Source organism: Strix aluco, chromosome 4 (assembly GCF_031877795.1).
Source record: "Strix aluco isolate bStrAlu1 chromosome 4, bStrAlu1.hap1, whole genome shotgun sequence".
Classification (NCBI taxonomy): Eukaryota; Metazoa; Chordata; class Aves; order Strigiformes; family Strigidae; genus Strix; species Strix aluco.
In genome coordinates, this window is record NC_133934.1 from 50581683 (window position 1) to 50600469 (window position 18787).

The window sequence follows — 18787 nt, forward strand, 5'->3', positions numbered from 1 at the left end:
ACACAAGTGCCCGAAGCCATGACAAACAGCAGTTCCAAGAGACAAAACCTGAGCGCGCATCCCAATTTCAAGACAAAAAGTCAGTTCTCTGGTGTGAACTGGGAAAACCTTGATCAGCCATCAAGAGATTTCTCTCGGCACCTTAATTAACGAGAATCTTGATTGAGACACACGGACAGATGTTCGATATGTAGAAAATAAATACACAATAAATTAAGAGGAAAAACTAATGGCACTTCAACTCTAAATGGCTATTCGCAGCCTCTGCGGGCCGAGCACAGCACGGGGCCGACGCCCCCCGGGTCCGCCGCCGCTACCGCCCCCACAGCCGCCGGGGCCTCCCTGGCCTCGGGCGCAGACGGAAGGGCCCGTGGCACCGGCGGCGCCCCCTCAGGACGGCGGCGCTCGACCCGCCCGGGCAGGCCGCACTGGGCCCCGCCGCGCCGCCCTAACCGGCAACCTCCGCGGGAACCACCGAGGGCCGGGGAAAGGCCGGGGCGAAGCGACGCCTGAGGCGGGCAGGCAGCGGGGCCGCCATAGGCGCGCCGCGGGGTGGCCTCTACGCATGCGCGGGGGCAGCAGCGGGCCGACCGCGCTGGCGCATGCCCGGCGGGGCCGCCCAGCGCCTCCCGCCGCCCCGGCGCACTCACCGGCGGGCAGGCGGCCGGGGCGGGCGGCGCCAGCGCGGGCGCCTCGTTGGGGCCAGCCTGCGGGCGGTTCTCCTTCTGCTCCTGCATGGCGGCGGCGGCGGGGACGGCAGCCCGTCGGGGGGCGGGGAGAGCGCGGGGCCCGCCCCTGGGCGGTGGGGCGGCCCCGCCCACTGCCGCCTCACGCCTTGCCGGGCCGCCGAGGGCGTTGCGCTTCCGGAGACCCCAACAGCCGGTCGGCCCCCAGCTCCCACCTTCCCCCTCTGGGATAAAAAATTGTCGTGGGCATGTGCCACGCGTGCCTGTCCTGCCAGCCCTCGGCCCCGCTCTGCTGCACCACTGCCTTCCCGCTCCTGCCGTATCCCTCCTGAGGGTCTACCGAGTAGCCTCCCGGGTTTGGGGTCACGGCAGCCTTCTGGAAGCTCTGGCCAAAATACACCGGACAGACAGCTTACTGATGCTTCCACGTTCCTCTCCTCCTGAGACTGACTTTGCGCAGGGCATCCTAAACACGCACCTGGGATGCTGATGGGGTGTGGGCTGCCAGGTCCCGGCCACCAGAGCTATTCAGCTGGCTCTCATCCTCTCCCTGCCCAGGGAAGCTCCCTCACGTGCCCTTCCCCGTATCCCTTAATCCACAGTCAACAAGTGGGGTGAGGTGGATGGCACAAGACAAGTGTGAGCCTTCCAGGTCTTCCTGGCCAGGAGACAAAGGCAAAAGGAGGCAGCCTCTCTGTCCATCATGGGTCAGTTAATTTTCCGCTGGTGCTTCCCACAGCCCTGGAGCACGGTCCAGGCACATCCTCAGAGGTTTCCATTCTGTCCCTCAGTGATGGAGGCCGATGCACATATGGCACCCACCTGACTGATACAATCACCCCAACACCTCTGCATCTGGCATCCCCTAAATAGCCTGGCATCTTATCAGCCCTCTTGTGGCTGGGGCCTGGCCCCCTGCCCTCAGTCTTGCCTCCTGTCTCACTCTGGCACGCCAGCATCTTGTTGCAGATGCTGCCATCCCTTTCCCTAGACCTGCTGTGTGGCATCGCTGTGTTCGGTGGGGTTGTCTATCTTGTCTTCTCCTCCAGATGAGAGTGGTGATGTAAGTGGGGTCGCGCACAGCTGTTCAGGGCTGTGTGGGAGGTGACTTGCTCCTTACTTTTAATTCACTCTCCTGGGTGCTGCCACTAATGCCCATGCTGTCAAGCAGAAGGCCTTCTGTCTTACTGCTCTCGCCTCTGAAAAATGTGGCACTTGAGCATGGTTCACAGAGAACAAAGCTTTACAAGAAAGCAAATATGGTACCAATGAGAACCACTGAGCTGGCCTCACAAACCCACAAAACACCTTAAACGCAGTAGGGAAAAAAAATCACCTGCCTTGCCAGAGTGGGCAATGGCTCACAGATAAAATCCAAACAAGGGGCTCCATGCTCAGATTCACTCAATGCCAAATATCTTGATGATTTTGCAAGTCATTTGCTAACGGCGCTCCTAAAAGCTCTGACTCCTGGATTCAGAAAGCTCTACAGCTCTACAATTAAGCGCAGACCCTTCCAGAGGCAGGGCCCAAGGAGGCGTTGGAAGAGGAAAAACAAATCAAACAGCCAGACCTCTCCTTGAGATCACTTTTATTTTCAGTTGTTTTGGCGAGGATGCGTGGGCAAGTGTGGGTGTGGTGCGTGTACGTCTGGGCATGCATGTGTGTGTGCGTAGAGTCCTGCCCAGTGATGCAGATTATATGAATACCTGCAATTACAGTCCATGAACTGAGCCATGAAGCGCGTGATGAGTGCTACACTGAGGCCCACTTGCTTGCCTCTTCTTGTGCTTACTGCAGTGCAGCATCTCCACCTCCCCGCACTGCTGTTCCAAGGATGCCAGCCCAAGATCCCATCCAAAGGGTGCAGGAGGAGCTGAGCTCCAGGATCTGGCTCTGCAGGAGTGAGCCGGTGGGTTTTCACCTCACTTAGTGAGCTCCTAAATACCATTTGCAGTTCCCTTCAACACAACCACGTCTGTCTCCTCACAGTGAAGAGCCCCTACTGCTTTGACAAACTTTAACTACCTCAGAGGTACAAAGGGGAAGAGAACAGGGACCCCATGCAAGCTCTGGTGCTACAGCACAGCTAAGCACATCTTGGGTTCCTGGGAAAGCAGCACCCAAATATACTATTGAGTTTTCACAGCCACTGTGGCATTGCAGCATGGGGGATGCTGCAAGGGAGATGACCCGTGCTTCTGCAGCCCCCAGTCTCTTCCATCTGATTTGAGAGACCACAAGGCAGGTTAAATTCCATTCTGGTCTCTACTTCTGTTTGAAGCTGAATCCCCCAAGCTCAGAGCAGACACAGAATGCAGAAAGAACAGCTTTTCCATGAAAGGAGACTAGTCAAATGCATCCTGGCCTTGGGAAAGGCTGGAAACAATCTTATTTCTCTGACGTTTTTGCCTTCAGCACAGTTAAAGCAGAGGTGTCCCATCACCCAGGACACTCTGCTGTTGCCAGAGGCCTCTAAGTACCCCTGCAAGTTCTAAGACGAGCTAGATGTGCAGCATCACCATTTGGGCTCCCTCTCACTCTACCTCAACAGATCTGTGTGCTGCTTAGGGACATGCAATTTCTCACATGTTACACAGACCCAGCAGAAGGCAAAGCTGCTATCCTGGGAGTTTCACTTGGACGGATGCAGGTTTGAATCCCAGGTTTTGCTTCAGAGCATAACACAAGGTACTCCAGGACATATTACAGCTGCTGAATGTCCTGCAGTGCAAAGCAACTTGCCAGATCTGCTTCCAAGCCCATCTGCACCAGTTTCAGTAGGAAATCAACTGGTCAACAAGCAAGGGGTCTACAAACCAATAGGCAAAACCAGCGCAGTCCTCTTGAGTGAAGTAGGCATCTAGTACCAGGAGATTCTCCTCCTGTTCCAAAGGGGTTAAATTCACTGTCAGCTCCACAGGGAGACAACTGATGCCCCAGTACTTCCTGCCCTCTTTATAACACACTTTCAGTAAAGGCTGCAGGGTGCTCCGAAGAGGCCTTAGTCATTTCTAACAGTTCAGTAACTCTCCGAGCGGGGACAAGAACAGGAATATAATACATGCTCTGAACTCAGGTATCTCTGCTCTTAGGGCACCACCTTAAAGCCCTCTTTCCTTGTGGCTTGACTCATGAAAAATGAAAGATCCTTCAAAAATATGGGGCCCTCACCCCTGGGGCTCAGGGATGTTAGGTGGGATCTAAGAGGCAGGAGCTCAGCAAAGGGACACTGTGTGCAGAGGATTCCAGGATGCATCCTTAAAAGACAGTGACAGCAAAATCAAAAGGACTATCAGCCACTTGGCTTGGTTCTCCTGCAAAGATCTCCCACCTGGCAGTTGCAAAGAGGAGACATTTTTGAACTGCATAGAAAATTAAATGGCTTTTGCATATTAAAAAAATACAGATGAAAATACAGTTACACCAGTTACTAAACAGTGGGCGGATGAGCGATCACCATTTCATATTAAATAGACCCAGCTAGACCGATCTCCATATTGCCACACTCCTGACATTACAGCTTCTGTGCACACAGCAGACGGAGTGCCTGCAAGGGCCAGGTAATGCCATGCTTCCACTGAGGTGGCATGGCCTGGCAGGAGGGCTGCGGTCCCAAGGAGCAGGCTGTAAGACGTCTGCTCTGTCCTCTCACTCCTTCAATGCTCATGCATGCCAGACCAGATGGGCACACTGGGAAACGGGGCTCCGGCTGGAAAAGGATTCCAGTTTGTGGTTTCTTTACAATGTGGTTTCCACGCAACGTCACAGCAACAAATCGATAGTTTCTTCCTATGGAGAACGGAAAGAGAGAGGTGAGTAGCAGCAAAGAGAGCAGGAGAAGGCTGCCCAGCATGGGAGGTGACAGTAGGGAATGCTCTAACATAAGTTCTGACTATAGCAGGGCCCTTCATGTCTCATAGGCAGCAAGACTCAGGACAAGGGTTTCCCAGCACTACTGCTGACACCATTCAAAGATCTCACCTCCCTTCCACTCCCTCCAGCCGCCATAAGCAATTTCTAGTCCCCAATTTATCTACAGTGATCCAGAAGCACAATCAATTAATGCTTCTTACTGACATAAGAAAGGTTCAAATGGCCATTGCCAGAGGTGGCAGGCCAACACATGAAATCTGAGCCCAAGCTCTCACCCCAGCTGAAACGATACCCTGAAGAGATGTGAAGCTGACTGAGCTGCCAGCTTTTATTCAGCAGCTTTCCCCCTTGAAGTGAGGCACAATGACTTGATTTCTTCCACCTGGTCTCCACAATCTCCCACTAGAGTTGATTCTGCCCTGCATTTCCCAGTGTTAAGTTCCTGCCAACAGGGATATTCGCAGCCCTGCACAGAAGGCTGGTATTTGAAGGACCAGGAGCAAGGGGAACATCACCTATGCAACAGCAGCAGGCCCCAGCAGGATGCATGCCACCATCTTGCACTGGTTGCAGGCCTGGTCAGCCTGGTGGGAACTGCCTGCCAACCAGTATCACCCATCCTAGGTCTGCCATCACAGCTCAAAGGGTTAAGAGCTGTACGTTAACAACAAGCATTTTAAGTCTCTCACCTCTCAGACCTCCACCAGCATCTGATGAAGGGATCCTGGCTCTAGAAATGCCTGCCTCCCGTTTGATTTACACTAAATCAAGTATTTGCATGGAGCAGGACTTAGACTTCCCAGTTATCAGGGCCCAGCTCCAGGGCACAAACTGACAGCAACATCTTAGAAGTCCTCAAAACTACCTAATCAGGAGACAAACGAGCACTGTGGTGCCAGTGCTCAGCCTGCCCTTTCCCACATGTGGCCCAGGAAGAATGGCTGTCCATGAAGCATGGCTGCCAGGGTCAGCCCAAGGGGATCAGGGCCAGTTTGCACAACACAGTCACACACTGCTTCACTAGATCTCTGCACAAAGATGCCTGGGTGGCTTTGCTAGGAGGAGGACACAGATCTGGATTTCTACTGCTCTAGTGGCCACAATGCATGGAAAGTACTGCAATGGCAACTCCAGAGCATCCAGACATGGCAGACCATGAGCTGTTGGGGGGTCATAAAGAAGAAATGGCAGGGGCCAGGGGCACACTGACTGCCTTTCTTCTGTCCCTGCGTGATTACAACACATCCCTACTGCTTCGTGGCATGGCGTATGTGAACACACAAGGCAGGAAGCACTTCCCAGCCTGCTTCTCCTCCCACTCTGACGGCCACCGCCCAAGCCTGCTGTGTGGGACACAGCCAACTGTTTTGCAGTGGATCAATTTTAAAGGCTCCACAGCATCAACCCCTCCCCAATAAAGCCTTGGCCAGCTTCCACAAAACTCACTTGTCCAGGAACAAATCCAGGGAATCCCGCTACAGCTCATTTCAAGAGACTTTCCTCCAAGCAGGTCTGAATTAAATGGTACCAAGAACATTTTTACATTCATCATGAGATCCAAATGGGTTTTCAACACACGATCAATGGGTCCACAGAATCCTATCCCCAGTGCCTTCCCTCTGGCCAGTGGCCCTGCCATCTGCAGCAATCGTTTTGTTTCATGCCTCATTGTCGTCCCCGAACTCCAGGTGACTGCATCCACTCCAGCCACGAGGCCCCCACCTGGGAGCTGCCCCTGCCCCACAGCGTTTCAGAGTCCAAAGTCCCATCGATCCCCATCAGCATGCAACTCCACAACTGGAGAGATGGGAGCACTGCAGAGCATCAGCCATGTTCTGCCCGGTGGAAAACCTTTGGCACCAGCACTGACGATTTATCTGGAAGAGGAAAGGATAAACAAAAAGTAATGTAGCACAAGCAGCAGGGTTCGTAGTGCTTGTGATGAATAACCTAAGACACACTATTTTCTCTAGGCTTCTAAATAGGGAGGGCAAGGTCTTTAAAAGTAACAAAGGCCTTTTTGAGAACACAGTTTCCTGCCAGCACAGCAACTGTGAAACTGAGACACAGCTGTCAGACATCGTGGAAGGCAGGCTGGAGGACAGGACAAGTGCACAGGCATAGCCTGACAGCACACTACAATAAAAATTGCAACCTCAGGATAGAAATGTGCTGTGCCAAGTACATACACAGGAGGACCAAATGAATAGACAGTGGTGACTGGTGGCTCAGTATCACGGCAGCTACCTTGTTTCCTGCCGCAGGTGGGCACTTCAACTTCACCTTCATACACAGCTCAACAGCCACCCATCACCAAAGCTATTCTCCAGCAGGATGAGAGTATTTTGGGGTGGGGGGTTACTGAATAGAGAGAACAGCATCCAAAGCTACTTTCAGATACTGAAGTGAAAGTAATGGGCATTCACATGCAGCACAGCAGCAGCCATGAGCAAAACACTCAGCTTGCTCATTTAAGCTCCCTGACAAATTCCCTTTGCCACTCCAAGGAGAGCAGACCACAGCTGCATTTCTGTTCTGCAAGAAAACCTATGCATCAAAAAGCCAAGGCACTGGCTGTTTTTGTGAGTGTTGTTCCACATTTGTTCCCACCACAACACAGCTCTGTTTTCCAAGCACATCCCCACTCTGGAGTGAAGGACATATAGGCTATTGATAGGAGGACAGAGCTTCTGTCTAGAGCGACCTCACCAAGTTGGAGGACTGGGCCAACAACAGTGCTGTGAAATTCAACAGGACAAGTGCATAGCCCTATACCCAGAATAGGACAACCCCATCCACCAGCACAGCCTGGGGTCCGGCTGGCTTGGGATGTGGTGGAGAATATGTTGAACACAAGCCAGCAGTGCATCTTCGTGGCAGTGAAAGCCAAGCTGTAATAGGGGAGACTCAGATGGGAGAGAAGGAAAAAAGTTCTGCCCCAGGAGAACAGTGTAACTCTAGAGTTCAGAGAGGTGGTGGCACCTTCATCCTTGGCAGTCATCAACCCTCACATATACAAGGTCCCAAGCAACCTGACCTGACTGTGAGCATGGCCCTGCTTAGAGCAGGGGATGGACAGAGACCTCCTGAGGTCCCATCCTGCCTAAACCTGCCCATGATTGTATTATCTCCTGATCTGTCCTGTCCACTATGTGTGTCTTGCAGCTGCCACAACACAGCTCAGGGAACACCTCAACCCATTTTACTGTACCTCTTATCCTTTGAGCGGGCTGCCTACATCCACAAATAATTAGAACAGTCCCCAGCCTGTGGGGCTGCTACCTTCCAGAAAAGAAAAAAACACTTAGGTAGGGCATGTTTTACATAGGCTTTCTGGTGTCTACTGAGAGGGGAATGGGGGTCTGCTTTCAGGTCTCACTTGGAACAAGGGCTGATCACAGTAGGAGTGGGGGGGTAAACCAAGGCAACATTAACTCGCTCGCTGCCATTCTTGGGACAGATGATCTCCGTCAGTCCCTCTGGTCTCGGCTGACTCAGCAGTTCTCCTGTGAATAAGGGAAAACAATGAAAACATTTAAGCATCAGCAAGGCAGTTTTTGCAATTTTTGCTTTTAACATGCCCTTCCCCTTCTCTCCTCACCAAGTAAACATCCAGGACCGATGCAAGTGAGCACTGTAAGAGGGCTTACTGGTCCTGCAAACCAAGCAGGTCTCATCTGCGTAACCATGGTGAATGTCCTGGTGATTGCAGCTTGGAGACATGCTGCTCCACACAAACGTAACATCTGCCATCTTTCCTGTCTCTACTTTGAATCACTGCACACAGACTTGAGAGCTCCTTAGGGATTCATAGCATCTAGATAGAGCCTAATGAGATGGAGGTTTTAGGAGTAGGTGTTTTAATTAGGCTTTGAGGGCAGATGGGATCCAGAAGTTTACCTTCAATCTCCACGAAAGGGAAGAAACTGCCCTGTAGCATCAGCAGGAAATTGGCAGACAGATAAAGCTACAGATACAAGCCTTATTATTCACATCTGTGTACTACAGCCATCCACACCCACAAAGCTACCCAAAAAGCAGCTGTCTTTCAGTTCAAGCAGAACTATGCTACAAGGACCCTACCAAGACCACCCTCTTTGGTACGAACCAGAAAGAAGATGGTTTGAAAGCACTGCTACAGACATGATTTTTGCATCACTTCAGTATTTCTCCTCTATAAAATTCTAGGGAGGACCTCAAACCAGCCACGGACAAATGGTTTGACCTTTTCTGACCTGTACGTTACCTCCTGTTCTGTCCCTGAGCAACCCTGCCCATTGCAGCTGTCCAGCCATTGCTCCAGTACTGCAATTTCTGAGCTGGAGGTACCTAGGAGCTGGAGAGACCCTGCTATTCTGTGATGGCTGGCCAGCTGCAGGGTGCCTCTCTTAGCTGCCAGAATAATATTTAGAAGCACGGAAAAATACTCAAGAGGATTCCCTAACGCCCCTCTCCCTGGGCACGCTTGCCACAGCTGTGGTGGGACTGCTGCTGCGTCCTGTCATGGCTCTGGGCCACACTATACTCTACTGAACGTGCAGATCCCAGCTCCCAGATGTCGTCTCTTCCCTAACGGAGGCAATACCAGCTCCGTATTGAGTCAGTAGCAGCGGGGGGCTCTCACACCGCATGGTATCCCTCTGCTAAATGAGTTGTGTCAGCTCCGCTGTTCAAGCGCCAAGTTGGCAGCTCCCCACTGCTGGCACCCTTGCAGCATGTAGTCCAGGGCAAGACGCAGATCAGCACAGCGAGAGGGGAAAGCCAGGTGCTGAGATGTGCCCCGCTCCAAGGAACACATCCCCAACAGCTTGCTCAGAGTGACTCAAGTTTCCTCCTGGCTCCACTCCACACATGACTGGCCCCAGCCGGGCAGATTCCCCAGCCATTGACATGCCATCTCCTCAGCGTGGTCCAGCCACAGCTTAGGCACCCACTAGCAACAGAAGACCTACCAGTCTGGCAAAGACAATATGAGATGGCAGCATCCATGCCCAGAAATTACTCAATTCTTCTGCTGAGTGTGCCCACATCGGTGCCCAACAGCCCTACCCAAGGCAGAGGCACCAGGCCACAGCTGGCTTGTGCCAGCTAGATCAGCAACTTCCTTTACAAAGGCAAGCCAGCTGTAAGCGGGCTGCAGTCACAGGTCCACAGAAAACTCTGCACCCATCAATCAAGCAGCCATCGTGAGCAGTCCCTGCTTCCACTAAAACACTCAAGACGGATAGCCCTTGGACTCCCCTATTTTGAAATGCATTTGCAATAAATTATTCTGCTGTTAAACAAAGGACATCAGAAAAATGTCTCCCTGTGTCTAGCTGCGATTGCCAGGCACCCCCGAAAAAACAGAAGAGAAATTACGCTTCGAAGAAGTACTGCCCAGCCTGTGCAGCAATGGCACAACAGTCAGCCCCATCATGCCCGAAGCGCCCCAAATGCCGCTTCCCTCCTCTCCTCCGCACACTATTTCTCTTCTCACTTTCATGGAAAAGCTGATCTAAAACTCCTTGTTTTTTCCAAAGCAAGAACACAGCGTTTGGTATCACGAAAGCAGAGGGGAGAGCTTGCCAGGGAACACACACACACACAGTTCCTGTTGAGGGATACCCCACCTCTGGGGCCAGTAATTCCAGTTTGCCCCCATGGTCCGCAATCTGAATTCACATTCTGCTTGAATATCTGCCCTCATCTCACACCCACACTCAAACCTGAAGTGGCAGAGCAGCTTTTAAGCCACACAGTCTCCCAAAACAGAAGAATCGTGATGGTATTTGCAATTCAAAGTTAAATCTGCAAGGCAGCATCCTCAATTACGTGAGCTGTCACACACTGAAAGCAGCATTGCACCCCATCAAGCACGTACACCACAGGGCTCCACTCCGTGTCCCAGTGATTCCCAGGTTGACTTCCAAACTGCAGAATTACTAACAGTACTGAAAACACCAGCTCTGAAAGATGAGTCATAAAATCAGTGCACCATTATGTGCTTTAAAGACAGGGCTAATATCCATTAGATCTTAGACCAGAGGAGTGCAGTAACACTGGTCTGTCTGCTTGAGCCTTCATTCCCATTTCCACCTCCCCACTTCAGGAATCCTTAGATAGAGATTTCTCAAGCAGAGGAGATTGCTGCAGGGTAAAATAAATGCCTGATTAGCAGGCAAAACCCTTCCCACAGCTTCCTCAGTCAACCCTTGTTTTCTTTATGGCTTCACCTTTCCCTCTAGGTTGCCTCTGGGATAAAGCTCACCTCACTCTGTCCCCAGCCCCATCCACACCCTCTCCAGCCCCACTCCCATTTCCTGCTGACATACACATTGCTCCCCAAAAGAAAGACTTTTCTCACAGTTACTCCGTGAGATACATCACGCACCAAGCGGTCAGAAGGCCACCTGTGCATCCTTCCTATTCCTGCCCTCCCAACTAAAGGATGTCCCACTGCCTTCCCACCACAGTGTTCCATCCCCTTGTCTTCGCAGACTGCTCACCTTTGCTGCACAAACTCACCACAGTACTAAACCAGGCATAACTATTTAAATCACACTTCACATCACTGCTAAATAAAAGCCAGTGCAAATCCCATTGCAATATGCAATCTTCAGAGCTGTAACAAACTAGCATTGAGACACTTCTTGGATGCAACCTTCCAGGCCCAGTCTCTTGGAGGTTTCAGAAAACTCATGTTTCTATTCAGATATTATTCAAACTGCAGGAGATCAGAAATAAAAGTCTTCAGGGCTGTGGCAAAATGTGAAAGAGGAGATCAAACGAAGTATTGCACTGATACAAAAGAAAAAGCAAAGTGCCTGGCATGTGGTGCTGTTTGCTTGGTTTAACTGTTAAGTTTAAATGTAGTTGGAGCAACCCATGTCTGCAGCACTTGTTCTGCCCCTATGTACAGACTAGCCAGTCTGTATTTTGATTGCACATTCCTTCATGAGCATGTCACAAATTTTACTGGAAACCTCAGTTCTGCCTGCCCCCTCTGAAAGGTTGCCCTGCAATAGCACACACACAAACCACAAAGCTTATCCTAATCTCAACGTGACCTTTGTTTTAACGTTAACTTCCACAGAAGCCACTAAGGTCTTAACCAAAACTCCAACTACTTTGTCTTAAGGCTAAAGACTAACACAGTTGAGTTTCTGAAGAAAAATCCCATCTCCCAGGAGACAAATCTGTATCACTAAGATTATTCAGCTGATTTAGGAGCATGAGCCCTATTTGCAAAGGCACTTTAATGCTGGGTACTTGCTGACCAAGGCCTGATTGTTAGATGATCCAAGTCCTAGTTCAGGTGATAGCAGAGAGGCACCCACCAACTCTGGTTAAAAGCATCTGCAGACAGCAGATACTTTAGAACATGCTCCTTTGCTGCCTCTCCATTTACAATGGCACAGATGGTGCAGAGGAGTTGCATCTGTCCCATGGCCACCCTGATGGCATTTTTGTATAGAAACAGGTCTCCACAACTGGGTAAAATGTGCTGTACACAAAGCTAAGGCTGAGACACAAACCTAGACCCTGTCATGAAACTACCATGGTTGGTTTTGGCTGTAGCACAAGCTGGTTTGTAAACTCCCCCAGGCAGATGGGCTGAGTCATGCTGTCCGCACCATTTAAAAGAAACCTGCTACCCGTGGGCGGCCACAGGCAAAGGTAGGAACAAACCTTCAGCCATGCCTAAAGCTCTACCAGAAGGGCCTGTTTCCTCTCAGCATTAGCCAGCTCACCCAAAGCAGGTATTTCTATGTCAGCAAGATGTTCTTTGCTGCCACTGTTTTATCCCAGAACAGACACAGGCATGGCCAACTTTGAGCTGCTTGTGCTGGGCTCCCAGGCCAGGCCAACACCTGCAGCCCACAAGGATAACTGAATGTGCCAGACAGAGCACAACCATGTATTGCCACTCAGTGCACAAGGAAGACGTTTCTACTGCCATATATGCCCAGGAACACAGAAAAGCATCGTGTACAATTTTGGTCGAGTTCAGAGTTAGGCCCATTATTCCTTCTGTCCTTAATTTACTGTGATTTGGGGAGGGATGCCTCCCTTGGAGCCTATGCCAGCTATCAGACCCATGCATGCTGCAAAGCACACTTCACTGGCCTTTAGGAAATACCCGTGAAATGCCAGATACCCATGACAAATCAGAGAGTTAGGAAGGAGGCTGACAGCAAGAAAAGCAACTACTTGCAGGAGTGTTCGGTTACTCCACGCTGGCAGCCAGACAAGGCCCACTGTAAGCCTACTTGGCTGCCTAACAGAGAGAAGGATTTTGCACACAAGGAGGAAAATCCCAGCCAGACCATTTGCTTTCACACAGTTCCCACTGCCACAGCCGTGCTAAGTGGCACAAGGTTCCCTGTTCACATGTCAACAATCTGCAGCAAGGGCACAGGGGTGAGAGATTCTGCTCCAGCCTGCCATGCCATCTTCTTTCTCTCAGAGCTCCTAAGAGAACACATTTGCACAGTATCAGCCTGATGGTATTTCTCATTTTCATTCTGTAATTCCTGCTGAAAGGATCTGGGCTCTATTGGGACAAACAGCTAGCAGTGGATGAGCAGGACCCTTGCCCTGGCTCTGTGGTGTTGCTTCTCTCTCTTCAGTCTGCTTGGAACCTTGAAGATACATCACCCATGCTTTGTGACAGGAGCATGAGACAGCCAAAACCAAGCTGTTCCTACATCCTGCCCTGCCTCAGCACTGTCCCACTCACTCCACCCCATGCCCCAGAGCTGCTCCAACCACATACTCACTGTTTTTTCAAGCCCCACTGCTCATTTGCTCTCCTACCCCAAATCCCTTCTCACTCTTCCTCCTTGTTGAAGGCCTTTAGACACCAACCACAGCAAGTGGGGTTGGCAGGAGATAACTTTACATCTCAGCTTCAACTGCTTCTCTGTCAAGCCTCCTTTGACTAATCCTTGCTCGTGACATCTCTCAGCATAGCACCCAGCAGTCATGCCTTCAGAAAAGTAGAGAATAAAACACTTCAACCAACACTGTCTGCATAGCAAAAGAATGTGTCCTATGCTCGGTTTCCAATAGCAGTCAGAACGCAGGGCTCACAAGAGAGCCCCAGGTCCCAGGACACCTCTCTGCTTCACATGCAGTCCTACTCCTTTTCATCCATGAAACTGCGAAGAGATTGGGGTTAGAAAAGCTACAGCTTCTCTGCTTGGCTCTTAGTTGGTTTGAGGTTCAACAGCTGGAGCACTTGCACAATTAGATCAAACCTGTCACAGAGGCAGGATGAGTTGAATAGCCATGTGCACAGATTTCCCTCTCTGCTGTAAGCACAGGCAATGCCCTCACACACTGGGACTTTGCAGCCAGCTCTACAGTAGACAAGAAATCTGTCAGGAGTCTTCGCAGAAGGAGGGGGAAGGAGATGGTGTCTCACACCACGCCTGCTTCTACTCCACACCATTTAAATCTTGTCTTCACCACTCTCTGCTTGGATGAAACGAATGAGTTGCTTCCTGCAAATGTTGCTGTGCACAATACACAAGCTTATTCTCAAGCACTGCACACAGAAAATACTGCTCTGTATTGGTATGAACTTTTAATATGCTCCTTGCAGCTCTGTCTGCATGTCACGCACAAAAATATTCACCAGAAAGTTAGAACTCTGCCCTTTCCTTGATTTCTGGAGTCCTGAGCAACCTTATCTACCTGGCCTGCTTGAAGCAGAGGGTTGGATAGACCTCCAAGTTAGGACTTCATTTTCTTCTCACTGGAGGCTATTGTCCTGGCTGCAAACACAACAAAAATAAAGAAGCTGAAAGCAGAGACATCACAAAAGGGAGCAGAGCAGGGTGAAATCCACATTATGAACAGAAAGTTTCATGAGCCTCACATTGCAGTCCCAGTTAAAGGAGCTTAAAACTAGCAAACAAACCCAACAAAAATCCGAGCCTGGAAAGGTGCCCCAGTGGAAAAAAGCAAGAGAGAAGAAAACTCTGTTAAGTAAGTACTGATCACAGCAGCAGGCTGGTGAGCAGAGCCACCCATCAGGTACAGCACATGCTCAGGAATAAATCAGCTTGAGATTAAATATAGTTAAAAAGAAAAGGAAGGCTTGAAAACAAAAATAGAGCTTGCTCTGGAAATGCGGAGTGGGAAAGGTGGCCAGTTGCAAGGTAGAAGACCAACCTGCAGAGATGAGTATGCAAGGCCAGAAGCTGAGAGCACAGAGAAAAGGATGTGGAGAGCAAGGAAGAGGGTTAGAGCTTTCCAAAATATGCAAAAGGAACTGATGGCAATTTGCCATTTCTCCTTTGAAGGGATCAAGGCCAAAAATGTCAGCGGTGACACCTTCCTCAAACACAGAGTAGTCTCCTGCGGGTGCTCAGCTCCACTCCAGAGCACCACAACTGCCAGAGGGGCAAGCTCTGCCCTGGGGCTGCTGGCTGACCCAGGCACTACAGAGCTTTCCAGCTCTTGCATTCATAGCACCAGCTGCCTCTCAAGCCAACACCTCATCTGTAGGCCTCACAGCTCTGGCTGTGGATATGTATATTGCTCACCTTGAATATTTCCCCCAGCTGGCTGCACAGGAAAATGTTTTCCCAAGGCTCTTAATTCATGCCAGATGACAGAAACACAAAGCAACCTCCTCAGTGGATCTCTGGAAACAGGCAGGAAAGCTTTTCAGGTTGGAGTTGACAGGTCTAGGTCAAGCTTTAGGACCTAGAGCTGCTGTTCCCCAGGCCAGGAACCCCAGACCTGCTGCAGAAGCTGCACTCCGCTCAGTTGACGCCCAAGCAGCTTTCCCCACTGCAGATGAGATCACCCTGCACTTTTATCTCCTACCCATGGAGCTACCAGGTTAATCACCCGGGCGAGAAGCCAGGGGCCATGCCAAAGGGTAAGGTGCTCTGCAAGGCCTGCCCAGGAGACACAGGGAGCCAGATGCTGTACCTGGCAATCTCTCCTCTAATTTTAGCCACTCAGGGAAGAGGAGAGGTCACACAAACACCAGCTAGAGACTTGAAGGCTTAAGGAGGTTAAACACCCTCCTCCTTTCCCCAGTCATGACAGGGTCAGCTAGCTCTTAACCCCTCCCTGTCACAGCAGAAGACACTGACACACCTCAGCAGTTGCAAAAGCTCTGGGGAAGCCTTTGGCACTGGACCAAGCGTACCTCTGGGTGGAGAACTGGAGTGGAAAGCATTCTGGATGCTCGACTCAGCAGCTACAGGAGGGTAATTATTCAAGATGCTAATTTACATCTATCCACTAACTTCCCCAACACGAGTTACTTGAGATCATCCCTTACCAGTGTGGCAGTACAAGGTTTCTGAGTACGAAACTTGGAAAACTCTATGTTTGCCCCAAAACATTAATTATTCTTTTCTCAGGCATATATAAGTTAATTATAGTTAGAACTGGAATTCAATTCAAAACAAAACAAAAAAACCCACACATTCCCCAGACCACATAATTTGGTGCTTCCTATCTCCATACTCACAAACGAGAAGGGAGAGAGCAATAGGAAATAATCAAAACATTATTTTAACTCCAGTCATGAAGGTTTGAGCCATTCTCTCTCCTTCTGACAGTTTGAAATAAGCAGCTCGGAGAAATAAAGGATGGTTGACATCTACCTAATTCCTAAGCCAGTGCAGGTAACTGATCTACCATCAGTGTGGCTATACAACACATGCAACATCTTGCTCCTCTTTCCGCAACTCATGAAATAGTGAGCACAGAGAGCATTTACGCCAGGTAACACTGACACCTCAGCAAGAGACTTGCCATGAGGAGAAAAGGCTGTAACTTTGGACACCACCATCCCCTAGAAAAAGATGAGGCAGGGAGTGAACACGATGCCATTTCTCCACTCTGTCCCATCAAACTCAAATCTATTTCAAATAGTATTTCAGCATGAGCAGCTTCCCTTGTCCAGCTTTGTCTCTACTTGTTCTGCTGGGCGCTCCATACTCCTTCTCCCTGTACAATGGGGAAGGTGGAAGCAAGCCACCTCTGCCCATGAGTGATCAGAGCAGGCACTGGAGAAAGTAACTGACCAAAGGGGGCAAGTAAACACCACAGCATAAAGGCTCAGGAAAATGAGAGGGAGCACTGAGGAAAAGCTGAAATTGAAAACAAAGCATCCTCCAAATTACTGAACATTTTGCTGCCCTTCTAATATCTAAAAAGATCCTTGAATTGGCAGGTTGCAACACAGCACTTTCAGATGACTGCAATACAAAGCCATGAAAAATTGATTTGCTTCATTAACATTTTAGGACCTTATTAGCTGGAACAAAAATTGACTGTCAAGGCATTTTAAGGGAGAGTCACGGTGTAATGAGCTCAGTGCGAATTATCCTCATCCTAGAATAGAAACAGGCCCATCACTGGGTAACCAAGCCCAGAATCTACCTTTTGGTTATTTTTAATTCCTCCCTTTCAGGCATATCTGCCATAAGCACTTTCTTATTCTGCCAAGGCAAGAAATGAGCTGGAGAGAAAGCTGCAGCCAGTCCCGACCTGTCTGCCCTCACCCAGTAGCAGCAAGGCACGATTGCACACAGAGCATTCACCTGAACACTAGACACCACCAGCTACACCTGGGCCAAATAGCAACCATTCCCACCAGCCGTGAGCCCACCTTTCCAAACAGTAATTCCAAAGCTATTACACTCCCAATACAGAGGAGATGCTGAGCCTTGTTTCATCCAGACCATGATGCATGCTGCAGGTCCCACTAAAGGAAAAAAAAAAAAGAGTTTAAAAGAGTTCTCAAAGACTTTACTATGATAAACAAAGTTAACAGGCAGAGTTCACCGAACTCTGCAGGGAGCTACCAGGACTGGTCAGCATCCTGCTAGCTCTGGCTCTCTGTGTTTGGGTCACAAGAAGTTAATAGCTGGCCACGTGAAAAGCCAAGCCTTGGAGGGGAGCTTACAAGGCTCAGTCCCATGGACTTCCAGCCTTATGCAACTGATGAGGCAGGGCCAAGTCTCAGCCTGCCCCTCCGCTAAATTTAGAGAATTAGGCAAGCCTCCAAGACATTTTTCTTCACAATAGTTTGGCCACGGTATTGCACCCAGAACTGACTCATTGTTTTTTTGTCTGCTCCAACCTAAGAACTAGGAAGCCTCAATGCAGGTACTGCAAGGGACACGTGAAAAAAAAAGAGGCAATCCAGCACCCAACACAGGCTGCAGAACTCCCTGCTGCAATAGGCTGTAGATTAAAGGAGCTCACAAAGGTTCACAGAGACAGAACAAGTAACTGGCAAAGTGTCTTTAAGCATTACTAAAGAGACAAATCCCTGTGGTGAAGATAGACAAAGGCTGGGAGAGCACTTGGGACAAGTTTTTTTCCCAGTTGGCTTGCTCCTTCCCCACAAGATGTCTACGTATACCATGGCTGAAGGTAGGATCCTGGCTATGCAGCCCCTCTTCTGGAAGTTCAGCAAAGTCCAGGTGAGGAATGAAAGACTCTGCCACAACAACCCTTTTTTTTTTTTTTTTTTTTTTTTTAAATTTACCTGCCCTTTGCCAGCCAAGAAAACCAAACCAAAACACACATGCATGACATATGTGTACATGTGTTGCCCAACAGTTTTCCCTGAGATTAAACAAACTCTTTCCTGGGTAAAAGTAACTTGGCTCCATGAGTTTCTGTTGCCTTAGGGCTACTCCAAGGGTTCAGTGTGTTCCGCAAACTGAACTGGAGGGAGCTGTATTTTCAAACCTGTGTGGTAAGTATTCTCTTCCAGATCATTTAAGGTGAGATGCATGTGCAATATCCAGCTGTAAAGCTATTTTGGTCACTCTAAAACCCTCACTGTTGAGCAAGACAACCACAGAGCCCACTTAAGCAAAGGAACAAACTACTTTTTTCTCCCTTCATCAATTACTGGTCTAAGGAGCAAAGTCTAAACACTGTGTAAGTCCCTCTCAGGCTCAAATGTTAAACCAAGTAAGTGTTTTTACCTGTTAATTCAAACAACTTGAATTCATCCCTGTTTTAATCTATTAACATGACTTTCTATAGAAGCCACTTTACAGTGGAATTTGATCTATGCACATACATTGCAGAATTTATTCTAGGCTTGTGCTTAACTGGAGCAAAATGCCTCCTTGGTTCTTCTACAAAGCTACTCACTTCCTGCTAGTTAATAACACCACACTACATACTGACCACAGGTATGGCTTTAGCTGAGTAGGAACCTGCAGGATCCCAGAACTTTCCTTAATTAC

General features: G+C 49.7%; 2 protein-coding genes across 8 annotated transcripts in view; both read right to left on the reverse strand.

The window, feature by feature from the left end:
• Window positions 1-765, reverse strand: part of ERI1 (exoribonuclease 1) — a 38531-nt gene extending 37766 nt beyond the window's left edge. For 4 of the 6 annotated variants that reach the window (XM_074823042.1, XM_074823039.1, XM_074823041.1 and 1 more), the window contains exon 1: window positions 651-765. In XM_074823042.1, the coding sequence (XP_074679143.1) occupies window positions 651-737 (87 nt within the window). In that variant the 5' untranslated portion in view covers window positions 738-765. Of the gene's footprint in view, window positions 1-2; window positions 502-650 lie in introns of those variants that run through there. The other 2 variants (XM_074823043.1, XM_074823038.1) reach the window with 2 other exon arrangements.
• Window positions 766-2260: 1495 nt separating this feature from the next.
• The window catches only part of MFHAS1 (multifunctional ROCO family signaling regulator 1), a 35364-nt gene continuing 18837 nt past the window's right edge, over window positions 2261-18787 (reverse strand). The window contains exons 2-4 of one of the 2 annotated variants that reach the window (XR_012623139.1): window positions 7942-8068; window positions 6009-6439; window positions 2261-4478 (exon numbers count right to left, since the gene is read on the reverse strand). Coding sequence is in view for 1 of the 2 variants with exons in the window: in XM_074823044.1 (XP_074679145.1) it covers window positions 6436-6439; window positions 7942-8068 (131 nt within the window). In the remaining variant the exon portion in view is untranslated. Of the gene's footprint in view, window positions 4479-6007; window positions 6440-7941; window positions 8069-18787 lie in introns of those variants that run through there. The other variant, XM_074823044.1, reaches the window with a different exon arrangement.